Below are 24874 nucleotides of genomic sequence, written 5' to 3'. Positions count from 1 at the left end.
TAAGAAATTCCGGGACCTAGAAATTCATTTCGTACAATTGAACCTTTTCAAACTGTTTCTTTTTGAGAACCAAAAAAACTTGTGCCAAAATAACGGATGCGAAGAAGAACAAAAGGCCTTGGACACGTAATGGATCCTGAAGCACGATTTCTGCGTCCCCCTGACCAAAACCTCCCACATTAGGATTGCTTGTTAATGGTTGATCAATCTTGATGGATTCCCCCTCTGAAACAAGAAGTTCTGGTCCGGGAGGTATAATATCAATCACTTGGCGTCCATCTGATGCATCAACTATGGATATTTCATACCCCCCTTTTTCTTTACGTAGTATTTTTCTTACTATACCTGTTGACGTAGCATTATAGACTGTATTGTTACTCTTGCTACCATCAGGATAGATCTGTCCTCTTCCTCGGTTTCCCCCTACATATATAGGATATTTTAAGAAATGAGCATCTTTCTTCGTAGCAGGATCAGGGGAAAGAATGGGAAAGACAATTTCACTATATTTCTTACCGGGAACAGGGCCTATCACAAGAATATTTTTTTTATCGGGACGATAACTCTGAAAAGCAAGATTTCCTATCTTTTCTTTTAACTCAGGGGAAATACGGTCGGGCGGCGCTAATTCAAATCCCTCGGGCAAAATAAGAACAGCACCTACATTCAACCCTCCCTTTTTTCCATTAGCAAGAACTTGTTTCAATTGCATATCATAAGGAATTCGAAGAACTGCTTCAAATACAGTATCGGGAAGCACAGCTTGGGGAACTTCAATATCGACGGGCTTGCTAGCTAAATGGCAATTGGCACATACAATTCGCCCAGTTGCTTCTCGTGGGTTTTCATAACCCTGCTGCGCAAAAATGGGATATGCATTTGAAATAGATGTCCGAGTTATTACGTATATCATGATCGATACAGAAATCGATCGAGTTATCTGTTCCTTTACCCAAGAAAAAGTATTTCTATTTTCCATGTCCAATCACAGATCCCAGAATTTCTACAATAAATTAGATAGGTAGCTAAGCTAATCTAGTTCCCTATACACGAATTTGTTGGCATTCTACTGCAACAGTTGTACTGCAATGATGAATACCTTAAAGCAGGTATAAATAGAAAGAATTTTGGTAAAATGGAAAAGGGCTTTCTTTCTAAAGAAAGATGCTAATTTGATTAATATTAATATCGGGAGATCAAATGAATTTATGCTTCACTAATTGAATGATAAATGACTACAAGCGAAGGAGATAGACGGTTTAAACAAAAAAAGACCCAAAATTTCAAACATGTATCTAGAATTACTGGAAAACTACAAACAAAAATAGTGAAAATAAGCTCATTAGGAGCCCATCCAAAATCGTTATAGACCCAACGAATTACTAGTTCCCAACCACGGGTGGAGTGAAATCCAACAAAAAAATCAGTAACTAAAAGAATAAAAAAAGCTTTTATTGAGTCATTTAAATTATAGAAGAATTCCTGAACCCAAGAATTCAAAATGACAAGTTCCTCTTTACCCAGAAAAAAAGAACCACTTAGAATAGCCAAACAGATTATATTTGTCGAGAAATGCAAAATGATATGGAGATGATCCTCATTATTTATTTTGACCCATTGTATTATTTCCTTGTGTATTCCTGTAGGAGGTTTTTGTACATGTGTCTTTAGTTTCCCTTTTATCATCTCGTCCAAGAGAGAAAGTTCTTCTAATTCTATGAATCTTTCTAGAATCCTTTTCTCTTGAATATCAGTTAAGAGAGTTTCGGATTGCCTGGTATTCCACCAATTCTTAATCCAAAGTTCCAGACATTTGTTAAATGAGGAAGAGACCCCCCAAGGCAAAAGTACGATAAATACAAGATATAGTAAAGAAGGCAATGCTTTCTTTTTTTTCATTTTTGATCTGTAAATGGAGTTGTTAATGAATATGCTTCATTCGCTGACTCTATTCCATTCCCTGACTCTATATGATGATATTTCTATTTCATGATATTTCTATTTCTTTGAAGCAAAAACTCTATAGGTTTGATACCCTGTATCTATTCTTCTTTTTTGTATATTAGTGGAATTTCAGTGCATTGGGTTCTTTCTTAGATCTAGATGGAATGAAATAGTGAAATAGAATAAAAAAAGCCCTTTCGGGTGAAAATGGAAGAGAAGAATAGTATGCAATATATCTAACTTCGACAAAAAAAATTTAAAATAATTTTATCTTATCCTCGTTTGTTCCTTCCTTTAGATAAATACTTAAAAATCCCCTTACAATAACAAATCCAATTTCGAAGGGACTTCCTCCCCATGTTGAGAAAACTTTTCTTCTTCCAATTTATCTTTTCTTCATTCAATTCAGTTCAAAAAAGATACCTCAAAATACTTCAATTGGTACGCGCAAGAAATAGGCCAATTCGGCAGCTTTTTGTTCAATTTCTCGTGGAGTAAAAAACTTATCATCAGTACGAGTCAAGGGAATGATCCCCTGGCCCCGGATTTCCATATAAAGAATACGACGAGGATAAAGACCCTCTTTAACCTGAATTCTAATTGATTGGATATCCCGCATAAGGAATCGAAGGAAGACGCGACGTTTTATTCCAGGGAATCCCCAACGAAAAATGCAAACTATTCCCTCTTTTCTATCGAATCGGTCATAACCACTACCTACATTCCACAAAATAGTACACCACAGGTAGGAGCTAATGAATAGGCCTGCGATTCCGTAGAAAGACATCACGACCCCCTGCGGAAAAAAAAGAATTTCTTGAGATGGAAGTATAGATATAATATTCTTACCAAGATAACTGGAAGTCCCAACCAATAAGAATCCTAGTGAACCTAGAAAAAGAATACAGGCCCAGAAAAAATTACTCCTTTTTCGAGAACCTTTTAGAAGTTCTACCCATATGTGTTCTGATCGCCAATTCATATTAGATATACTAAATCCAGCAGCGGTCGATTGAAATTGAGAGAATAAGCTAAATAATTTTGCCTTTACTTTTTTTGATTCTGAAATCGCCTTCAGCAACTAGTACTCCTGTGAAATAATAGGTTAGATACATTGACTTTCTATTCAAAAAATATTCGTTGATTCAATTAAAATAAATAAAAAAAAACTCGCTATACCAAGCTCTGCATATTCATGCATTTATGCTCGTAGCCTATATCTGCATCCATAGCCGTTTTTCATTTGTGTGTAGAAAGTGTGTGTAGAAAAAGTCACATACCCTACCATATTATATTACTTACACTAAAAAATACTAGACAATCTTTTTTTTTTGCACATAAAGAAATAAAGAAGTCATTGCAATTGCCGGAAATACTAAGCCTACTAAAGGCACGAAAATAGAAGGTAAGTTTAAATCCGTCATGGAATAGGTGTCTCAATTCAAATTTACTATTTCTATCTAGTCGAAAAATATCTTAAGATTCTTATGATATAATTAAGTATATCTATTATAAGGAATATTGACTATTGTATTTTTTTAGTTTGCAAAATATTCTGTAAAAAAAATGATAAGGATAATAAGAAAATTCCAAAAAAGGAGAACTAATTAAAAAGATTTTTTTTATTTTCCCATCCTCATGGCCTTTCTATCTTTCTAATCTAATTTGAAATTGGATTCAAAAGAAAGCGACTAGAATTTACTTCCTGCATACATACTTCTCTAGAAGCGCATACAATAATGCGTGGTAAAGGCAGAAAAATAGTATATTCAATCAAAATCAAAGGGCAAATTATCTTACCTACTATAGATCCCCTACTACCCTCTTAAGATCCCCTACTACCCTCTTAAGATCCCCCCTACTACCCTCTTAGACTTTTAAAGGCGATATACCACCCAAAGAAAGGGTATGAAAATGCCGGGTGGTGTTAGCTTTTCGACGAAGACCCGTCCTGTGCCGCGAAGTCCTGTTAGTAAGACCCCGCGCAATAATGGATTATAGAAGAATAGTATTCAAAATACTGCTCTGGACGCATATAGTAGCATTGCGATTCCTAATCTTTTTTATTTATGAATATGAACAGAAAAAATTCATTGTATCGTTGGGTCGGAGCGGAGGTTTGGTCCAGAAAAATTAGGAACAAAACGTCTACTCTACCACACTGAAGTCTATAGCGCTGTATTTCCACGAAAGTATAATTCTTACCATCAGGATACGCTCCTTTCAACGTCTCTCCGATGGGTCCAGGTTCTATGTCCAATCCCAAATCAAGGATTTCTCGCTCTTGATCGGAGTCATAAACTAAAACTACCTTTTTATCCTTTTTATTAAGGTTATAGAAAACTTCCTTATCTAGTTCTAGCATGTTGACTCACGATTACGCCTGTTAAAAGTTTCAAACGTCCTCTTTTTTGAAATTGAAAGAGAGTCTTATAAAAAGGTCTAACTTCCAAACTATGTCTTTTTTCATTCATTCTCCTTTAGTTTTTTTCTCTATCTAGAAGTGGAATAGAATAACCCGGTTGAAGGGTAATGATCATACGTCTGTAATGCATTGTACGGCCCAGAATAGGTCCTATTCTTCTACCTTTTCCAGGTAGTCGATGGCTATTCACAGCTACCACCTTAATCCAAAGAAGAGTTTGAACCAATGCTTTATTTCTGTCTTAGTGAATCCCGATTCGACATTAAAAGTATATTGATTCTTTCCCAATAAACGAAGACTTTTTTCTGTAAATACTGCGTATTTGATTCCATTATCATATGATACTACTATATTTTATTATTTTCTTTTTATTTCTTTATTGTATTATACCTTAATATATATATATATTCTAGATATATAGAATAGACGAATCTCGATTTGTCAAGTCTCATGATCATATCATGATCTATTTTTATTCGGCTCAATCTTTTTTATAAAAAAAAAGATTGAGCCGAGTTTAATTGCAATCAATTAGAAGAATAAAGAAGAATTACTGCATTTCATAACTTATTTTTTTCTCTTTTTATTTCGTTTATTTTTTTTTAGACCTTCTTATCGATAGTATCTACCGGCTCGAACTCGAATTTGATCGCCTTCCATACTTCACAAGCTGCGGCTAGTTCAGGACTCCATTTGCAAGCTGCTCGGATAATTTCATTACCTTCGCGAGCAAGATCACGCCCTTCGTTACGAGCTTGTACACAAGCTTCTAAAGCCACTCGATTAGCTGCTGCACCAGGTGCATTCCCCCAAGGATGTCCTAAAGTTCCTCCACCAAATTGTAATACAGAATCGTCCCCAAAGATTTCGGTCAGAGCTGGCATATGCCAAACATGAATACCACCTGAAGCTACCGGTATAACACCTGGCATGGATACCCAGTCCTGAGTGAAAAAGATACCGCGAGCACGATCTTTTTCAATAAAATCATCGCGCAATAAATCAACAAAACCTAAAGTCATTTCGCGTTCCCCTTCTAACTTACCTACTACTGTACCGGAGTGGATATGATCTCCCCCAGACATACGCAATGCTTTAGCTAATACACGGAAATGCATACCATGATTTTTCTGTCTATCAATAACTGCATGCATTGCACGGTGAATGTGAAGAAGTAAGCCATTGTCGCGGCAATAGTGAGCCAAAGTAGTATTTGCGGTGAATCCCCCGGTTAAGTAGTCATGCATTACAATAGGAACCCCTAATTCTCTCGCAAATACAGCTCTCTTAATCATTTCTTCACATGTACCCGCAGTCGCATTCAAGTAATGCCCCTTGATTTCACCGGTTTCGGCCTGTGATTTATAAATAGCTTCGGCACAAAAGACAAAACGGTCTCTCCAGCGCATAAATGGTTGTGAGTTTACGTTTTCATCATCTTTGGTAAAATCAAGTCCACCACGTAGACACTCATAACACGCTCTACCATAATTTTTTGCGGATAATCCCAATTTTGGTTTAATAGTACATCCCAATAAAGGACGGCCATACTTGTTCAACTTATCTCTTTCAACTTGGATACCATGAGGCGGGCCTTGGAAAGTTTTTGAATAAGTAGGGGGAATTCGTAGATCCTCCAAACGTAGAGCACGTAGGGCTTTGAACCCAAATACGTTACCCACAATGGAAGTAAACATGTTAGTAACGGAACCCTCCTCAAATAGGTCTAATGGATAAGCTACATAACAGATCCATTGGCTGTCTTCCCCAGCAACAGGCTCGATGTGATAGCATCGTCCTTTGTAACGATCAAGACTGGTAAGTCCATCAGTCCAAACAGTTGTCCATGTACCAGTAGAAGATTCGGCAGCTACTGCAGCCCCTGCTTCTTCGGGCGGAACCCCAGGCTGAGGACTTACTCGGAATGCTGCCAAGATATCAGTATCCTTAGTTTCATACTCTGGGGTGTAGTAAGTCAATTTATAATCTTTAACACCAGCTTGAAATCCAACACCTGCTTTAGTTTCTGTTTGTGGTGACATAAGTCCCTCCCTACAACTCTTGAATTAAGAATTCTCACAATAACAGGGTCTACTCGATGTTAATTAGGCGTAAATGAAACTTTAGCAAAAATCTCGTAAAACAAAAAGGATATTCAATTAATATAATATCAACTCATTAAAGAAAATTGAGGGCATGCTTAGGTTAATGAATATGTTTCATTCATATATAATGCGTACACCCTGTGTATGTTCTATCCTATAGGAATTCCACTATAGGAATTCGATAGGAATTGAGTTGTTGTTATGGTAAGTTAACACGGTTCGTTATTAAACCATGGATTTGATTTACCAAATCCATCATTATTGTATACTCTTTGATAGGTATAGCGCAACCCAAATTAATCCCTAATCCTTATTTTACAAGTTCTTAATAGGTCTCTTTTCTTATTTGGAATGCAAATACCTAACTAAATACTAATAAAATTCTTTGTTGACAGCAATCTATGCTTCACAGTAGTATATATTTTGTATATCGAAGTCCTAGATAGGAAAGTAGAGTAGGCACAGATCCTCCACAAAAGGCAAAATGTATATGAAAAAAAGATTGATTGAACTTTCCAACGGACTCATTCCATGAGTAAACGATTGAATGGGATTCGCTTGGGCAACGAAATCAAGTCCTGGTCCCCTTTTCTCTCTTATTGAATTAACTAATTCATTTCCTTTTTACTTTTGGATTTTTTTTGATTTGATTTGGCATTATTCAACAATAAAAAAAGAAAAATTTCGACAAATTCCTTTTTTTTAATTATGTGATAATTATGAGAACCAATCCTACTACTTCTCGTCCCGGGGTTTCCACAAGTGAAGAAAAAAGTACAGGTCGTATCGATCAAATTATTGGACCCGTGCTGGATGTCACTTTTCCCCCGGGCAAGTTACCTTATATTTATAACGCTTTAGTAGTCCAGAGTAGAGACACTGCCGATAAGCAAATTAATGTGACTTGTGAGGTACAACAATTATTAGGAAATAATCGAGTTAGAGCTGTAGCTATGAGTGCTACGGACGGGTTGATGAGAGGAATGGAAGTGATTGACACGGGAGCTCCTCTCAGTGTTCCGGTCGGTGGAGCTACTCTCGGACGAATTTTCAACGTTCTTGGGGAGCCTGTTGACAATTTGGGTCCTGTAGATAGTAGTGCAACGTTCCCTATTCATAGATCTGCGCCTGCCTTTATCGAGTTAGATACGAAATTATCCATCTTTGAAACAGGTATTAAGGTCGTCGATCTTTTAGCTCCTTATCGACGTGGAGGAAAAATAGGACTATTTGGGGGGGCTGGAGTAGGTAAAACAGTACTGATCATGGAATTAATCAATAACATTGCTAAAGCTCATGGGGGCGTATCCGTATTCGGTGGAGTAGGGGAACGGACTCGTGAAGGAAATGATCTTTATATGGAAATGAAGGAATCCGGAGTAATTAATGAAAAAAATATTGAAGAATCAAAGGTAGCTCTAGTCTATGGCCAAATGAATGAACCACCGGGAGCTCGTATGAGAGTTGGTTTAACTGCCCTAACTATGGCAGAATATTTCCGAGATGTTAATAAGCAAGACGTGCTTTTATTTATCGATAATATCTTTCGTTTTGTTCAAGCAGGATCAGAGGTATCCGCTTTATTAGGGAGAATGCCCTCCGCAGTGGGTTATCAACCTACTCTTAGTACAGAAATGGGTTCTTTGCAAGAAAGAATTGCTTCTACTAAAAAGGGATCTATAACTTCGATTCAAGCAGTTTATGTACCTGCGGACGATTTGACCGACCCTGCCCCTGCCACAACATTTGCACATTTGGATGCTACTACCGTACTTTCCAGAGGATTAGCTTCCAAGGGTATTTATCCAGCAGTAGATCCTTTAGATTCAACATCAACTATGTTACAGCCTCGGATCGTTGGCAACGAACATTATGAAACTGCGCAAAGAGTTAAGGAAACTTTACAACGTTACAAAGAACTTCAGGACATTATCGCAATTCTTGGCTTGGATGAATTATCGGAAGAGGATCGTTTAACTGTAGCAAGAGCAAGAAAAATTGAGCGTTTCTTATCACAACCGTTCTTTGTGGCAGAAGTTTTTACTGGTTCTCCAGGAAAGTATGTTGCTCTTGCGGAAACTATTAGGGGATTTCAACTAATCCTTTCCGGAGAATTAGACGGCCTACCTGAACAGGCTTTTTATTTGGTGGGTAACATCGATGAAGCTAGCACGAAAGCTATAACCTTAGAAGAGGAGAACAAATCGCAGAAATGAAATTAAATCTTTATGTACTGACTCCTAAGCGAATTATTTGGGATTGTGAAGTGAAAGAAATCATTTTATCCACGAATAGTGGCCAAATTGGCGTATTACCAAACCACGCCCCTATTAACACAGCAGTAGATATGGGTCCTTTGAGAATACGCCTCCTCAACGACCAATGGTTAACGGCGGTTCTGTGGAGCGGTTTTGCGAGAATAGTTAATAATGAGATCATCATTTTAGGAAATGATGCGGAACTGGGTAGTGATATTGATCCGGAAGAAGCTCAAAAGGCACTTGAAATAGCCGAAGCTAACTTGAGTAAAGCTGAGGGTACGAAAGATTTGGTTGAAGCGAAGCTCGCTCTCAGACGAGCTAGGATACGAATCGAGGCTGTCAATTGGATTCCCCCATCCAATTGAAGACAATCCAGTGGTTTATAGTTGATACAAAGAAAAAGGGAAGAGGGGTAGAAAAAGTTATTAGATAGCGAAGCGAAGTAAGTCCAATGCTATCTAGTAATTTTTCTACCTACTTACCTACTATTGGATTTGAACCAATGACTCCCGCCGTATGAAAGCAATACTCTAACCACTGAGTTAAGTAGGCAATTTATCACCACAAAGGAAGACCCATTACTTCGATCGATTATATATTGAATCCCTTTTCTAAGCAATACCGCTCTGTTATTGGTCTGTTATATACTAAATACTAAACTAAATACTAAACAGATACAGATCAAAGGGATATCCTCTGGCATTAGAAAATATTCATCTTGACAAGAAATTCTCTATATGTTAAGATATCTCTGATAAGGGCTATAGCTCAGTTCGGTAGAGCAACTCGTTTACACGTGCGCCAATGCTTTTCAAAGGAGCTTATTATGCAATGAACATAATCGATCTTATTGCAAAATCAATGTCTTACTTCATAGATTCGAGAGAATAGGAGAACAGTAGCCTGACAAACAGTCGGTTCAGTCCGATTCAGGTGCCAATTCAGGTGCCTAATCAAATAGAACCCTTATGGATTTGCTAGTTGATAAGGTAAATATCCAGCCCACTAAATGCTAGGCGTAATGAGGATAAGGGCCTCCAAAAAACTTCTTTTCGTTCTATGAACTTTAAGGTGTATGAAGTCTCATAGTTAACTCTTGCAGTGGAACGATAGAGACTCCATTTCACTTAGGTTGATTTAATTTAGACCAGAGGCAGACCTAAGTCAAGGTAATCCTCCTTTGAAACACTTTGGTATTGCTCCTAGATAGATCATAATACAAAAAATCAATCAGAGCACAGGGAGCCATCTCATTATCTTTCCGTAAAGAAAAACTATGGTGGACTAACTGATCTTTAAATCAGTTTATGAAAGAGCCCAATGCAAAAAAATGCATGTTGGGTCTTTGAAACAGTTCAAATCATTTCGATAATAATCCGTTTGATCTGTTTTACCGAGAAGGTCTACGGTTCGAATCCGTATAGCCCTAATATGCCCTTTTTTCTATTTTAGGATCTCTATCCTATGTTTTCTTTAGTTTAGTATAGTTTTCATTTTCGCATTAGTATTTGTTTATAGACTGGATAGGCGCCTGCGACATAGAATAGAGATAAAAGCATTACCAAAGGCTCATTCATCGAAAATCAAAATCATACAGACAGGAAAAGAAAAACGAAAAATAGAAAAAATAAAGTAAAGAGTAAATAAGAAAACAGAATATTCTGTCTCATAGTTCTGAAATAGAGTTCTTTATTTTTATTTTTATAGTATTACTTCTCATTATACTGCATAGATTAGTCCTACTATCTTAATTAGGTTCTAATTATTCTAATTAGTAGTATTCTCATTTTTATTTAATAGTCTCTTATTATTATTAAATAGTAAATAAAGGATAGAGCTATTCTTTTTTTATAGAGATTCTAGAGAAAGCGAGACAAAGTGAAACGATAAAGTTTTCTTTATAAGAATTAGATCTACATACACCATATCTAAATAGAATGGAAATCCAAAAGAAAGGGAGTTGGGATTCCATTGGATGAATCTTTAAAGAAGATGCAGCACAGAGGAAACAAAGGCTAAACTAAGCGCTTTTGTTTGAACAAAAAAGATTCTTGTTTCACCGAGGAAAAGAGAGAAGTTCTGGATAAATTGACAATGCTGAATTGAATTGACTAATTTAAGTTCCGCCTATTCCACATTAATGGGAGTACATTATGTTTCTGCTTCACGAATATGATATTTTTTGGACATTTCTAATAATAGCAAGCCTTATTCCTATTTTGGCATTTTCGATTTCAGGGCTTTTAGCCCCGGTTAGTGAAGGACCAGAGAAGCTTTCTAGTTATGAATCGGGTATAGAACCCATGGGAGGGGCTTGGGTACAATTCCGAATACGCTATTATATGTTTGCGCTCGTTTTTGTTGTTTTTGATGTGGAAACCGTCTTTCTATACCCTTGGGCAATGAGTTTCGACGTATTGGGTGTATCCGTTTTTATCGAAGCTTTGATTTTCGTGCTTATCTTAGTTGTCGGTTTAGTTTATGCATGGCGAAAAGGAGCCTTGGAATGGTCTTAACTGAATATTTAGACAAAAAAAAAGAAGGAAAAGATTCTATTGAGACAGTTATGAATTTGATTGAGTTTCCCTTACTTGACCAAACAAGTTCCAATTCTGTTATTTCAACTACACTAAATGATCTTTCGAATTGGTCAAGACTCTCCAGTTTATGGCCCCTTCTATACGGTACCAGTTGTTGTTTCATTGAATTTGCTTCATTAATAGGTTCACGATTCGATTTTGATCGTTATGGATTGGTACCAAGATCAAGTCCTAGGCAAGCAGACCTAATTTTAACAGCCGGTACGGTAACAATGAAAATGGCTCCGTCTTTAGTGAGATTATACGAGCAAATGCCTGAACCAAAATACGTCATTGCTATGGGAGCCTGTACTATTACAGGGGGAATGTTCAGTACGGATTCCTATAGTACTGTTCGGGGAGTTGATAAGTTAATTCCTGTGGATGTCTACTTGCCGGGCTGCCCTCCTAAACCGGAGGCAGTTATAGATGCCCTAACAAAACTTCGTAAGAAGATATCGCGAGAAATAGTTGAGGATCGAACTCTATCTCAAAATAAAAAAAGATGTTTTACTACCAGTCACAAGCTTTATGTTAGGCGCAGTACTCATACAGGAACTTATGAGCAAGAATTGCTCTATCAATCACCATCGACATTAGATATATCTTCTGAAACTTTTTTAAAATCCAAAAGTCCAGTACCTTCCTACAAATTAGTGAATTAGGAGGGGGGGGCTCTTTTGTGTAGAAAAAGAAAAAGCAGAGCAATCTTTCAAACTTGCATCCGAAATGGGAAATATTTATACAAAGAGGGAGAGATGAAGACAATGCAGCAGGGTTGGTTATCTAATTGGCTAGTCAAACATGAGGTGGTTCATAGATCTTTGGGCTTTGATCACCGAGGAATAGAGACTTTACAAATAAAAGCAGGGGATTGGGATTCCATTGCTGTCATTTTATATGTATATGGTTATAATTATTTACGCTCCCAATGTGCTTATGATGTAGCACCCGGTGGATCTTTAGCTAGCGTGTATCATCTTACAAGAATACAATACGGTATAGATAATCCAGAAGAAGTCTGCATAAAAGTCTTTGCCCAAAAGGATAATCCTAGAATTCCGTCTGTCTTCTGGATTTGGAGAAGTGCCGATTTTCAAGAACGCGAATCTTATGATATGGTGGGAATCTCTTATGATAATCATCCGCGCCTTAAACGTATCCTAATGCCTGAAAGTTGGATAGGCTGGCCCTTACGTAAGGACTATATAACCCCCAATTTTTATGAAATACAAGATGCTCATTGAATGATAAGAAATTCGTGCTCACTTATACAACACAACTCCAGATTTTATTCAAGTCAAGGAATATTTTTAGGTTCTTTTCCTAGATGAAACGGAATACCTATTTATAATTAATTCCTATTATACAAAAGCATTCCAGATAGACTGAGCCAAAAAAGGGTTTCATTTGGATTCCCCTATTTTGAAAATCACATATTAATTTCCTTCATATGAACAGAAAAATAGGATGACTCAAAGAAGTTCTCTACCAGGAACTTTGTATCGCGCACATGACTTAGCACAACTAGGAAAATAAGATAAGATAAAGATAAGCAAGACTAAAAAAATATTCGTCGGAATAGTGGAATACAAAATAAAGAAACGCAAAAAAATAAAGGGGAACCTAATCTCACCCCCTTCCTTATCATAAAGAAAGGGTATATTTTAAAACTTCTCTAAAAAGAAGTGCCTCTATATTTATATTATAGATTTATCCACTTAGATGAATAAATCATACTCTATCTATATTATATATTATTAATAAATATGTATCACAATCCATCTCGAGGTATTTGGATCAATACCTATTCGGTGGATCTTTTTTTTTCTCTGCCAGGAACCAGATTTGAACTGGTGACACGAGGATTTTCAGTCCTCTGCTCTACCAACTGAGCTATCCTGACCTTTTCTTGTGCATCATCCTAGTAGAGTATTTGTATCTATGTCAATTAAAAGGACTAAAAAATCAATTAAAGTATTTCAAATTCAAAATTTGAAAGGGGGGGGGTAGCCCTATGCATTGTGCATGGTTTACTTAAATAATACTTAAAAATAGAGTGAATAACCAAGATTTCTTGCCGATACTCTAATAAAAAAGAAATCTATTCAATGAATAGGATAAGATCCATTGAGTTCTCTTCGCATTCCTTTCCTTTGTGAAAGAGTAGAATGAGAAAGCTAATGAATCTTAAACCCATTGATAAAAAGAAAAAAAAAGAGGATTTGGGGATAGAGGGACTTGAACCCTCACAACTTAAAAAGTCGACGGATTTTCCTTTTACTAGAAATTTCATTGTTGTCAGTATTGACATGTAGAATGGGACTCTCTCTTTGTCCTCGTCCGATTAATCCACTTTCTTTTTAAAAGTTCTCAAAACTTTGAATTTGAATTGAAGAATTTGATTATTCAATATTCGAATGGAGTGGATTCACAATAATTCAAAATAAAATTATGATATGAGTTTTTTATTTCATAATCATTTCGAATTTTATTTTGAAATTTTAAAAAAGATAAAGAACCTATATTATAATATGAGTTCTGTGATTAATCGTTTGCTATGTCAGTATCTATACGTGTTTATTAAATGTATAAAGTATAAAACCCCTCTTTCTCTAATTTAGAATTAGAAGGAATTCCACTAACAACACAACGTAATTAACTCGATTCGTTAGAACAGCTTCCATTGAGTCTCTGCACCTATCCTTTTCCTTTGTATTCTAGTTCGAGAATCCCTTCTCAAAACACGGATTTGGCTCAGGATTGCCCTTTTTTAATTCCAGGGTTTCTCTGAATTTGGAAGTTACCACTTAGCAGGTTTCCATACCAAGGCTCAATACAATCAAGTCCGTAGCGTCTACCGATTTCGCCATATCCCCACTTCCCTCTTCTTTGAGACCAGGATTCCTTGTGTAATTTCATCCATCTCTTAGTTTTTTTTTTGAATCATTGAGTTCATCACTCAACGTAGTCTAGCAGTTCAGTTCGACTCTATTTGAGAGACCCCGCTTGCTTATTGCAATTCTGAATTACATTGATTCTATCCTTGATGTATTTGCAATTCAATCCGAATCAATATATCCAAAACTTTTTATCTCCCCCACCTCCCGTCTTACTTTTTTATAGTATTCGAAATTATACTATAACGCTGGATATTTATTCTTTTTTTCTAATCAGAATTATCAATTTTATTTACTCTGACTTTATGTTCCCCTTAGTGAAATATTAATCCTCAAATTATTAACAAATAATAAAGTCTATAATGATCGAATGAAAATACCCATAAAGTCTATAATTTTCTTTTTAAATATCCTATAGTTAAGCATATCAAGCTAACTTTATCTTTAAGAAGTTTTAGTATTTTTTTATTTAGTATTTTTTTATAAGTAGAACTTCAAATTTAGAACTAGTTAATAGCTAAGAGTAATAACTAATATCTGAGATTTTACGGATTTCCTATACTATACCTATTTCTATTTGTTACACTATTTCCGTTATGTAAGCCCACTTAGCTCAGAGGTTAGAGCATCGCATTTGTAATGCGAGGGTCATCGGTTCAAATCCGATAGTCGGCTTTTTTTTTCTCTATCGATGTTCTACGAACAAGAATCTCTTTTTTTCCGAATTAAATGGAGAATCCAGGATCTTTTATGTTTTTTACCTTACTATTTTGCTAGATACAAAACAATAAAATAAATAATATATATACAAAAAATACAAAAAATACAGATTTTGATGAAATTCCATTTTTTGTGGTACTTTAGTTGATTTTACTCTGTTTATCCTGTAGTTTAATTCAGTTTTAATTTCGATGTATTCTGTAATGTAAATACAATGAAATTAATTGTGTAAAATGAAATTTCAATAAAAAAAAGGAGTCTTCATGTCCCGTTATCGAGGACCTCGTTTAAAAAAAATACGCCGTTTGGGAGCTTTACCAGGACTCACTAGAAAAACACCTAAATCCGGAAGTAATCTTAAAAAAAAATTCAATTCTGGGAAAAAGGAGCAATATCGTATTCGTCTTCAAGAAAAACAGAAATTGCGTTTTCATTATGGTCTGACAGAACGACAATTACTTAGATATGTACATATCGCTGGAAAAGCAAAAAGGTCAACAGGCCAGGTTTTACTACAATTACTTGAAATGCGTTTGGATAATATCCTTTTTCGATTGGGTATGGCTTCAACCATTCCTGGGGCCCGCCAATTAGTCAACCATAGACATATTTTAGTTAATGGCCGTATAGTCAATATACCAAGTTTTCGTTGCAAACCCCGAGATATTATTACTACGAAAGATAACCAAAGATCAAAAGGTCTGGTTCAAAATTATATTGCTTCATCGGACCCGGGGAAATTGCCAAGCCATTTGACGATTGACACATTGGAATATAAAGGACTAGTAAATAAAATCCTAGATAGGAAGTGGGTCGGTCTCAAAATAAATGAGTTGTTAGTTGTAGAATATTACTCTCGTCAGACTTGAACTTAATGAAAAAAGGAAAGGTTCATAGAATTTTCTTCCCCTTCCCCTTTCCCCGAACTAAATAGCCCTAAGACCATTACCATTAATTCGTATTTTCCCATCAACTAGCTAAAATTGATTAACCCTAGGATTAGGATCCTTTTTGCTTTTTTCCTCTATGTTTACATACCACAGTAATTTGCTATAGAGAATTTTTAATTTCTATTAAATAAAAATAAGATAATATAAGATATTATTACTGGAATAAATTGCTATTTGATTTGATACATTGTGATCCTTAACGTTGATGAATTAAGAAAAACGGAAAGAGAGGGATTCGAACCCTCGGTAAACAAAAGTCTACATAGCAGTTCCAATGCTACGCCTTGAACCGCTCGGCCATCTTTCCTACATAACTTATTATGGAAAATAAACTGAGTGAATAGCGAGTTTTCTTATTCCTGCAGTACAGGTACAACCGCAACCGCTCGGGGGTTCCCTAGTTCTATTGGAAAAATTCCTTTTGATCTAGGTGGAAGGATACAGGATTTTTTACTAGAAATTGCGCTCGCTATAAAATAAAAGTTTTAATTTAGGTTTTCCCGCAACTAAAGAAAAAGAGAATGCAAGAATTCTTCTTATTGCATAATAAAATAAAGAAACCTTAGAATTCCGTTTGCATAAGATACGCTACACCATTGAAATCAAAAATAGAGTATGAGACAATTAATAACTTTGAAAACACGAAATAGTTGATGACATAAGTTGTTGTTCAGAAATAGGAAAGTGGAATGAAATCCAGTCTTAGTCAAATATTGCATATCTCTTCGTGTCCAAGCAGAAGGAAAAGGATACAATTTGAGCTGAGCGGAAAATCCATATCTCTCTTATCCATTTAAAACATATGGATTTAGAGCATATGGATCAATCTATTTATAATTATAAGAATCGAATGTGTTTGTTTTTATGTTATTTTGTGAAGGAATGAAAACAATTCTATATAGAATGGCTTGGGAATTATGCCTAGATCCCGTGTAAATGGAAATTTCATTGATAAGACCTTCTCAATTATAGCCAATATTTTATTGCGAATAATTCCGACAACCTCAGGAGAAAAAAAGGCATTTACTTATTATAGAGATGGTGCGATTTGACTCTTTTTTTTTTTGCTTTTTTTTAGACCTACCTATACCTCAGTCTTAGGAAAAAGAAAAGGGGTTGGCATAGAGAGAACCAAATTTGTAAAGCAAGCAAACCCACGCTTCGGGAAGGTGAGGCGAACTAACAATTCCTTCCGTCGTGTATCCTCGATTGATGCGGCTTCAGATACTTCAATTGTAGATTTGAGTATTGAGCGAAAGGTTACACCTACAGGATATGGTATGGTATGGATTACAGGCCACTCTATTAGTATCCGTAGGCAGCATAGGGGAGAAAAGCACTACACCTAGAAATAGGAATCAACAAGAGAAAAACTTTGGTAGAAATTACCCCTTTCCTGATCGGTATCAGGGCTGGGAAGAATGGTTGGGATAACAAACAACCATCAGGTTTGTACTTTGGATACCCCTATAACCATCAAAGATCGTTGAAGTAGCTAATTCCTCTAAATAGGAGGCGTTGAGAACAAAGAAATTATTGGAGCTATCGTTTTCCTCTAGCATTAATAGAATTCATTGGTGTTAAGAAAAACCTCTTGTGGGAAGGTTGGCTAGAGATTTCTTGGAAAAATACCAGCCCCTTTCGGTTCATAATGAGACGGGACTAATTCTATTTTGATTCTATAGATTAAGATTATTTCGCTTAGTACTATTATGTACAGAAGGGAGGAGCCGTATGAGATGAAAACCTCATGTACGGTTTTGGAACGGAGATTTTTTGAATAGAATGAACGACCGTAACGGATGTTGGCTCAATCCGAAGGAAATTATGCGGAAGCTTTGCAAAATTATTATGAAGCTACGCGACTAGAAATCGATCCCTATGATCGAAGTTATATACTCTATAACATAGGCCTTATACACACAAGCAATGGAGAGCATACAAAGGCTTTGGAATATTATTTCCGGGCACTAGAACGAAACCCCTTCTTACCGCAAGCTTTTAATAATATGGCCGTGATCTGTCATTACGTGCGACTATCTCCACTATAGAAAGACAAAAAAAGAGAGGATCAAATTTTCTAGTAAATACTGGAAAAAAGGGCTTTCTACATAGGGATCGTAAAAACAACGATTTTTCCCTATCAGCTGTAGGAAGGAAGGACACTTCACGAGAATCAAAAAACGAAGAAAGTATGGCCTATACTACTACTCTATGGATAAAGTTTCTCAAATTGATAGAGAAAGCACCGTAAAGATCAATTAGTGAGCGACTGGGTCGATACAACTAAAAAAAACTGCTTACTTATCCCATGATATGGGGCAAAATTTAGGAATCCGCTTATGTAATAGAGCCGATCCACTAAGGGATTAAGCAGCGGTGTAGTATCAGATCCCAAAGATAGTAAGTTCTTTTTTCTTTCTTATGGAAAAAAGTCTTTTTCAAGGATTCTATAGAGATTTCATATATGAAACCGGGATAGTTACCTTTCAGAAAATTTGAACGAAGGCTCTATATCTATCTATGCTTCATTCTTCTGAAGGTGGGAAAAAAGATCAAACTAATTATTGAGAAAAATTAGGGTTTGAAACTTAGGTAATTAATTTCTTCTGCTTAACACAAGAACAAATTGGATCGATTTTTGATAAATCGAATTCAGTTAAGATAGGGGAAATTAAGATAGCAATTTCTGAGCCGTATGAGGTAGGAAACTCTCAAGTACGGTTCTAAGGGAAGGAACTGCCTATTCCGACCGAGGAGAACAGGCCATTCTAGAGGGTGATTCGGAAATTGCGGAAGCTTGGTTTGATCAAGCTGCTGAATATTGGAAACAAGCTATAGCGCTTACTCCGGGAAATTATATTGAAGCACAAAACTGGTTGAAGATTACGAAGCGCTTTGAATTTGAATAAGACCATGCTCCTTTTTTTTCCTAAAATGGATGGTTTGGTTGTTGATCCATTAATCAAATAAATTAGGTCGTAAGATCGAATCAAGAATTTCATTATATCCATTTCTTATACCTTCTATTTTATAAGATATTTCATAAGAATAAACCATAGGGATAGGGTCTAGAATAGAAGTAATAAAGTGAATAAAAAAAAGGGGGCCAATCTAAATATTGCTAATATATTAGAACCATCTTATTAATAATTCTAATGAGTTATCTTGGAATTTAGAATCAAATAAAAAATAAAAAACCCTATATTATGCTCAAGGAAAGTAGATATAGATAGGAGCTTATGCCCTAAAAAAAAATACACTAGTTTCTTAAATTTAAAATAAAAAAGATTTTTTCTTACGCCGAGAAATATTTGTTTTTTCAAGATAAACAATGTCCGTTAGGCACCTAACCTTTATGTCATAATAGATCCGAACACTTGCCTCGGATTGACTTTAATATATAATTGCTCCAGTGAATAACTAAAAAAAAAGAAGGGTGGTAGTATAGTAAAGAAAAGAACTAATCACAATATCTATCTTTCAAAATCTATCTTTCAAAATCTATCTTTCAAAGATTCACTAAAAAAAAAGACAGTTGGCGGGTCTCTTTGTATGTCTTGTCCGGAAAGAGGAGGAGTTAATGATTATTCGTTCGCCGGAACCAGAAGTAAAAATTGTTGTGGATAGGGATCCTGTAAAAACATCTTTTGAGGAATGGGCGAGACCCGGCCATTTCTCAAGAACACTAGCTAAGGGCCCTGATACTACCACTTGGATCTGGAACCTACATGCTGATGCTCACGATTTCGATAGTCATACTGGTGATTTGGAGGAGATTTCTAGAAAAGTTTTTAGTGCTCATTTCGGGCAACTTTCCATTATCTTTCTTTGGTTGAGTGGCATGTACTTTCATGGTGCCCGTTTTTCCAATTATGAAGCATGGCTAAGTGATCCTACTCACATTGGACCCAGTGCTCAGGTAGTTTGGCCTATAGTAGGGCAAGAAATATTGAATGGTGATGTAGGTGGGGGTTTCCGAGGAATCCAAATAACCTCTGGTTTTTTTCAGCTTTGGCGAGCATCTGGAATAACTAGTGAATTACAACTCTATTGTACTGCAATTGGTGCATTGGTTTTTGCAGCGTTAATGCTTTTTGCTGGTTGGTTCCATTATCACAAAGCCGCTCCCAAATTGGCCTGGTTCCAAGATGTAGAATCCATGTTGAATCACCACTTAGCGGGATTATTAGGACTTGGGTCTCTTTCTTGGGCGGGACACCAAATTCATGTATCTTTACCAATTAACCAATTTCTTGACGCTGGGGTGGATCCTAAAGAGATACCACTTCCTCATGAATTTATCTTGAATCGGGACCTTTTGGCTCAACTTTATCCTAGTTTTGCCGAAGGAGCAACCCCTTTTTTCACTTTAAATTGGTCCAAATACGCAGAATTTCTGACTTTTCGTGGAGGACTAGATCCAGTAACCGGTGGTCTCTGGCTGACCGATATTGCACACCATCATTTAGCTATTGCTATTCTTTTCCTAATCGCAGGTCATATGTATAGGACCAACTGGGGTATTGGCCATGGACTTAAAGATATTTTGGAGGCTCACAAGGGCCCATTTACAGGACAAGGCCATAAGGGTCTTTATGAAATCTTAACAACGTCATGGCATGCTCAATTATCTCTTAACCTAGCTATGCTAGGCTCTACAACCATTGTTGTAGCTCATCATATGTATTCTATGCCTCCCTATCCATACCTAGCTACTGACTATGGTACACAACTTTCCTTGTTCACACACCACATGTGGATTGGCGGATTTCTAATAGTCGGTGCTGCTGCACATGCAGCAATTTTTATGGTAAGAGACTATGATCCAACTACTCGATACAACGATCTATTAGATCGCGTCCTTAGACACCGCGATGCAATCATATCCCACCTTAACTGGGTATGTATATTTCTAGGTTTTCACAGTTTTGGCTTGTACATTCATAATGATACCATGAGTGCTTTAGGCCGTCCACAAGATATGTTTTCGGATACCGCCATACAATTACAACCTATCTTTGCTCAATGGGTACAAAATATCCATGCTACTGCGCCTGGCGTAACAGCTCCTGGTGCAACAACAAGTACTAGCTTAACGTGGGGAGGCGGCGAGTTAGTAGCAGTAGGTGGCAAAGTGGCTTTGTTACCGATTCCATTAGGAACCGCAGATTTTTTAGTCCATCACATTCATGCATTTACCATACATGTGACTGTATTAATACTTTTGAAAGGTGTTTTATTTGCTCGGAGTTCCCGTTTGATACCCGATAAAGCAAATCTAGGTTTTCGCTTTCCTTGCGATGGGCCTGGCCGAGGGGGAACATGTCAAGTATCTGCTTGGGATCATGTTTTCTTAGGTTTATTCTGGATGTACAATGCAATTTCGGTAGTCATTTTCCATTTCAGTTGGAAAATGCAGTCGGATGTTTGGGGTACCATAAGTGATCAAGGGGTGGTAACTCATATTACAGGGGGAAACTTTGCACAGAGTTCCATTACGATTAATGGGTGGCTTCGAGATTTCTTGTGGGCACAGGCATCGCAAGTCATTCAGTCTTATGGTTCTTCATTATCTGCATATGGTCTTTTTTTCTTAGGTGCTCATTTTGTCTGGGCCTTCAGTTTAATGTTTTTATTCAGCGGCCGTGGTTATTGGCAAGAACTCATTGAATCTATCGTTTGGGCTCATAACAAATTAAAAGTTGCTCCTGCTACTCAGCCTAGAGCCTTGAGCATTATACAAGGACGTGCTGTAGGAGTAACCCATTACCTTCTGGGTGGAATTGCCACGACATGGGCATTCTTCTTAGCGAGAATTATTGCAGTAGGATAGTGGCTAGGAGGATTTGAAAGGCATTATGGAATTAAGATTTCCCAGGTTTAGCCAAGGCTTAGCTCAGGACCCCACTACTCGTCGTATTTGGTTTGGTATTGCTACCGCACATGATTTCGAAAGTCATGATGATATTACTGAAGAACGTCTTTATCAGAACATTTTTGCTTCTCACTTTGGGCAATTAGCAATAATCTTTCTATGGACGTCCGGAAATCTGTTTCATGTAGCTTGGCAAGGAAATTTTGAATCATGGATACAGGATCCTTTACACGTAAGACCTATTGCTCATGCGATTTGGGATCCTCATTTTGGTCAACCCGCTGTGGAAGCCTTTACTCGAGGAGGTGCTGCTGGTCCAGTGAATATTGCTTATTCTGGGGTTTATCAGTGGTGGTATACAATAGGATTACGCACCAATGAAGATCTTTATACTGGAGCTCTTTTTCTATTATTTCTTTCTACGCTGTCCTTAATAGCGAGTTGGTTACATCTACAACCCAAATGGAAACCAAGCCTTTCGTGGTTCAAAAACGCGGAATCTCGTCTCAATCATCATTTGTCAGGACTTTTCGGGGTAAGTTCTTTGGCTTGGACAGGACATTTAGTTCATGTTGCTATTCCCGCATCCAGGGGGGAGTACGTTCGATGGAATAATTTCTTAGATGTATTACCCTATCCCCAGGGGTTGGGACCCCTTTTGACGGGTCAGTGGAATCTTTATGCCCAAAACCCTGATTCGAGTAATCATTTATTTGGTACCGCTCAAGGAGCGGGAACTGCCATTCTAACTCTTCTTGGGGGATTCCATCCACAAACACAAAGTTTGTGGCTGACTGATATGGCTCACCATCATTTAGCTATTGCATTTATTTTTCTCATTGCCGGTCACATGTATCGAACTAACTTCGGAATTGGGCACAGTATTAAAGATCTTTTAGAAGCGCATACTCCTCCGGGGGGTCGATTAGGGCGTGGGCATAAGGGCCTTTATGACACAATCAACAATTCGATTCATTTTCAGTTAGGTCTTGCTCTAGCTTCTTTAGGGGTTATTACTTCCTTAGTAGCTCAACATATGTACTCTTTACCTCCTTATGCATTCATAGCACAAGACTTTACTACTCAAGCTGCTTTATATACTCATCACCAATATATTGCGGGGTTCATCATGACAGGGGCTTTTGCTCATGGAGCTATTTTTTTCATTAGGGATTACAATCCGGAACAGAATGAGGATAATGTATTGGCAAGAATGTTAGACCATAAAGAAGCTATCATATCTCATTTAAGTTGGGCTAGCCTCTTTCTAGGATTCCATACCTTGGGCCTTTATGTTCATAACGACGTCATGCTTGCTTTTGGTACTCCAGAAAAGCAAATCTTGATCGAACCTATATTTGCCCAATGGATACAATCTGCTCATGGCAAGACGACATATGGGTTCGATATACTCTTATCTTCAACGAATGGCCCCGCTTTCAATGCGGGTCGAAGCCTATGGTTGCCCGGATGGTTGAATGCTGTTAATGAGAATAGTAATTCGCTTTTCTTAACAATAGGACCTGGGGATTTCTTGGTTCATCATGCTATTGCTCTAGGTTTGCATACAACTACATTGATTTTAGTAAAGGGCGCTTTAGACGCACGCGGTTCCAAATTAATGCCGGATAAAAAGGATTTTGGGTATAGTTTTCCTTGTGACGGCCCAGGGCGCGGCGGTACTTGTGATATTTCTGCTTGGGACGCATTTTATTTGGCAGTTTTCTGGATGTTAAATACCATTGGGTGGGTTACTTTTTATTGGCATTGGAAACATATCACATTATGGCAGGGCAACGTTTCACAATTTAATGAATCCTCCACTTATTTGATGGGATGGTTAAGAGATTACCTATGGTTAAACTCTTCACAACTTATCAATGGATATAATCCTTTTGGGATGAATAGTTTATCGGTATGGGCTTGGATGTTCTTATTTGGACATCTTGTTTGGGCTACTGGATTTATGTTCTTAATTTCTTGGCGGGGGTATTGGCAGGAATTAATTGAGACTTTAGCATGGGCTCATGAACGCACACCTTTAGCTAATTTAATTCGCTGGAGAGATAAGCCTGTGGCTCTTTCCATTGTGCAAGCAAGATTGGTTGGATTAGCTCACTTTTCCGTGGGTTATATATTCACTTATGCAGCTTTCTTGATTGCCTCAACATCAGGCAAGTTTGGTTAATTTAGTTTGTTTTTTTGTACTGTATCAGCACCTAGTTCATTACTCTTGATAGAGAGGGAGGATCCGCCTTCTTAAATTTCTTTTTCTATTTATTTTTCCATCTAGGATTAGAACCGTATACTTGATAATAATAGCAACGGCACATTATGGCAAAAAAGAGTTTGATTCAGAGGGAGAAGAAGCGGCAGAAATTAGAACAGAAATATCATTTGATTCGTCAATCTTTAAAAAAAAAGATAAGAAGCAAAGTTTCTCCCTTGAGTTTGAGTGAAAAAACGAAAATGCGAGAAAAATTGCAATCCCTACCGCGTAATAGTGCACCTACACGCCTTCATCGACGTTGTTTTTTGACCGGAAGACCTAGAGCTAACTATCGACATTTTGGGCTATCCGGACACGTACTTCGAGAAATGGTTTATGAATGTTTATTACCGGGTGCAACAAGATCCAGTTGGTAAGGATAAAATACCCTTTCGTATTTGTATGGATTTCTGGAATTGATAATCATAGAGGAGCCCTCTTTACCATTCTGTATAAATGGACTATTCTATTTGTATAGATATGGTAGAGGGACGTATCGAACCCTCTTTTATCCACTAGTTACCCCTCTTTAGTTTAAGAGTATAGAGCAGTTTGGTAGCTCATAAGTCTCATAACCTTGGGGTTGCGGGTTCGATTCCCACTACCGGCCCCATACTCCTTCTTTAATGATATATGCATGATATATACATCATCCATTTGTATCTGGATTTTTTGATTTCCTAAAAGAGTTTTGGTCTAACAGTTTTTTCTCGGAAGAAGACAACAAATAAAAGAAAGAATAAAAGAAAGAATAAAATACGAAAGAAAAGCGTCCATTGTCTAATGGATAGGACAGAGGTCTTCTAAACCTTTGGTATAGGTTCAAATCCTATTGGACGCAAT

General features: G+C 37.0%; 5 protein-coding genes and 4 non-coding genes across 9 annotated transcripts; 6 read left to right on the top strand and 3 right to left on the bottom strand.

Moving 5' to 3' along the window:
* Positions 1-4867: 4867 nt before the first annotated feature.
* On the bottom strand, positions 4868-6723 carry LOC123423435 (ribulose bisphosphate carboxylase large chain). The gene has a single exon (XM_045107859.1). It carries the CDS (start codon positions 6409-6411, stop codon positions 4972-4974), a length of 1440 nt encoding a protein of 479 aa, XP_044963794.1. The 5' UTR covers positions 6412-6723; the 3' UTR covers positions 4868-4971.
* An 89-nt stretch (positions 6724-6812) lies between these two features.
* LOC123423434 (ATP synthase subunit beta, chloroplastic) lies at positions 6813-8782 on the top strand. Its single transcript, XM_045107858.1, has one exon. The coding sequence runs from the start codon at positions 7194-7196 to the stop codon at positions 8688-8690; it is 1497 nt and encodes a 498-aa protein (XP_044963793.1). The 5' UTR covers positions 6813-7193; the 3' UTR covers positions 8691-8782.
* Positions 8783-9483: 701 nt separating this feature from the next.
* Positions 9484-19166, top strand: LOC123423438 (photosystem I assembly protein Ycf3). The gene is made up of 3 exons (XM_045107861.1): positions 9484-16925; positions 17685-17912; positions 18636-19166. Exons 1-3 carry the CDS (start codon positions 16802-16804, stop codon positions 18794-18796), a joined length of 513 nt encoding a protein of 170 aa, XP_044963796.1. The 5' UTR covers positions 9484-16801; the 3' UTR covers positions 18797-19166.
* On the bottom strand, positions 13148-13220 carry TRNAF-GAA. Its single transcript has one exon. It is a non-coding gene; the product is annotated as a tRNA-Phe (tRNA).
* On the top strand, positions 14817-14889 carry TRNAT-UGU. Its single transcript has one exon. It is a non-coding gene; the product is annotated as a tRNA-Thr (tRNA).
* TRNAS-GGA lies at positions 16105-16191 on the bottom strand. Its single transcript has one exon. It is a non-coding gene; the product is annotated as a tRNA-Ser (tRNA).
* A 104-nt stretch (positions 19167-19270) lies between the features above and the next one.
* Positions 19271-21720, top strand: LOC123423431 (photosystem I P700 chlorophyll a apoprotein A1). Its single transcript, XM_045107855.1, has one exon. The coding sequence runs from the start codon at positions 19468-19470 to the stop codon at positions 21718-21720; it is 2253 nt and encodes a 750-aa protein (XP_044963790.1). The 5' UTR covers positions 19271-19467.
* LOC123423432 (photosystem I P700 chlorophyll a apoprotein A2) lies at positions 21650-24795 on the top strand. The gene has a single exon (XM_045107856.1). It carries the CDS (start codon positions 21746-21748, stop codon positions 23948-23950), a length of 2205 nt encoding a protein of 734 aa, XP_044963791.1. The 5' UTR covers positions 21650-21745; the 3' UTR covers positions 23951-24795.
* Positions 24796-24800: 5 nt separating this feature from the next.
* On the top strand, positions 24801-24872 carry TRNAR-UCU. Its single transcript has one exon. It is a non-coding gene; the product is annotated as a tRNA-Arg (tRNA).
* The last annotated feature ends 2 nt before the right edge of the window (positions 24873-24874 follow it).

This window comes from Hordeum vulgare, unplaced genomic scaffold (assembly GCF_904849725.1).
Source record: "Hordeum vulgare subsp. vulgare unplaced genomic scaffold, MorexV3_pseudomolecules_assembly, whole genome shotgun sequence".
NCBI lineage: Eukaryota > Viridiplantae > Streptophyta > Magnoliopsida > Poales > Poaceae > Hordeum > Hordeum vulgare.
Note: the sequence above shows the minus strand (reverse complement) of the source record. Positions and strands in the feature narration are given on the sequence as shown.

Excerpts from the sequence above, each read along its gene's own strand:
- LOC123423435 (XM_045107859.1), bottom strand. The coding sequence starts at position 6,411 with ATGTCACCACAAACAGAAACTAAAGCAGGTGTTGGATTTCAAGCTGGT.
- LOC123423434 (XM_045107858.1), top strand. The coding sequence starts at position 7,194 with ATGAGAACCAATCCTACTACTTCTCGTCCCGGGGTTTCCACAAGTGAA.
- LOC123423438 (XM_045107861.1), top strand. The coding sequence starts at position 16,802 with ATGCCTAGATCCCGTGTAAATGGAAATTTCATTGATAAGACCTTCTCA. Across the intron at positions 16,926-17,684 it reads ATTTACTTATTATAGAGATG|GGATGTTGGCTCAATCCGAA; the intron begins GTGCGATTTGAC and ends AACGACCGTAAC. Across the intron at positions 17,913-18,635 it reads TATGGCCGTGATCTGTCATT|ACCGAGGAGAACAGGCCATT; the intron begins ACGTGCGACTAT and ends CTGCCTATTCCG.
- LOC123423431 (XM_045107855.1), top strand. The coding sequence starts at position 19,468 with ATGATTATTCGTTCGCCGGAACCAGAAGTAAAAATTGTTGTGGATAGG.
- LOC123423432 (XM_045107856.1), top strand. The coding sequence starts at position 21,746 with ATGGAATTAAGATTTCCCAGGTTTAGCCAAGGCTTAGCTCAGGACCCC.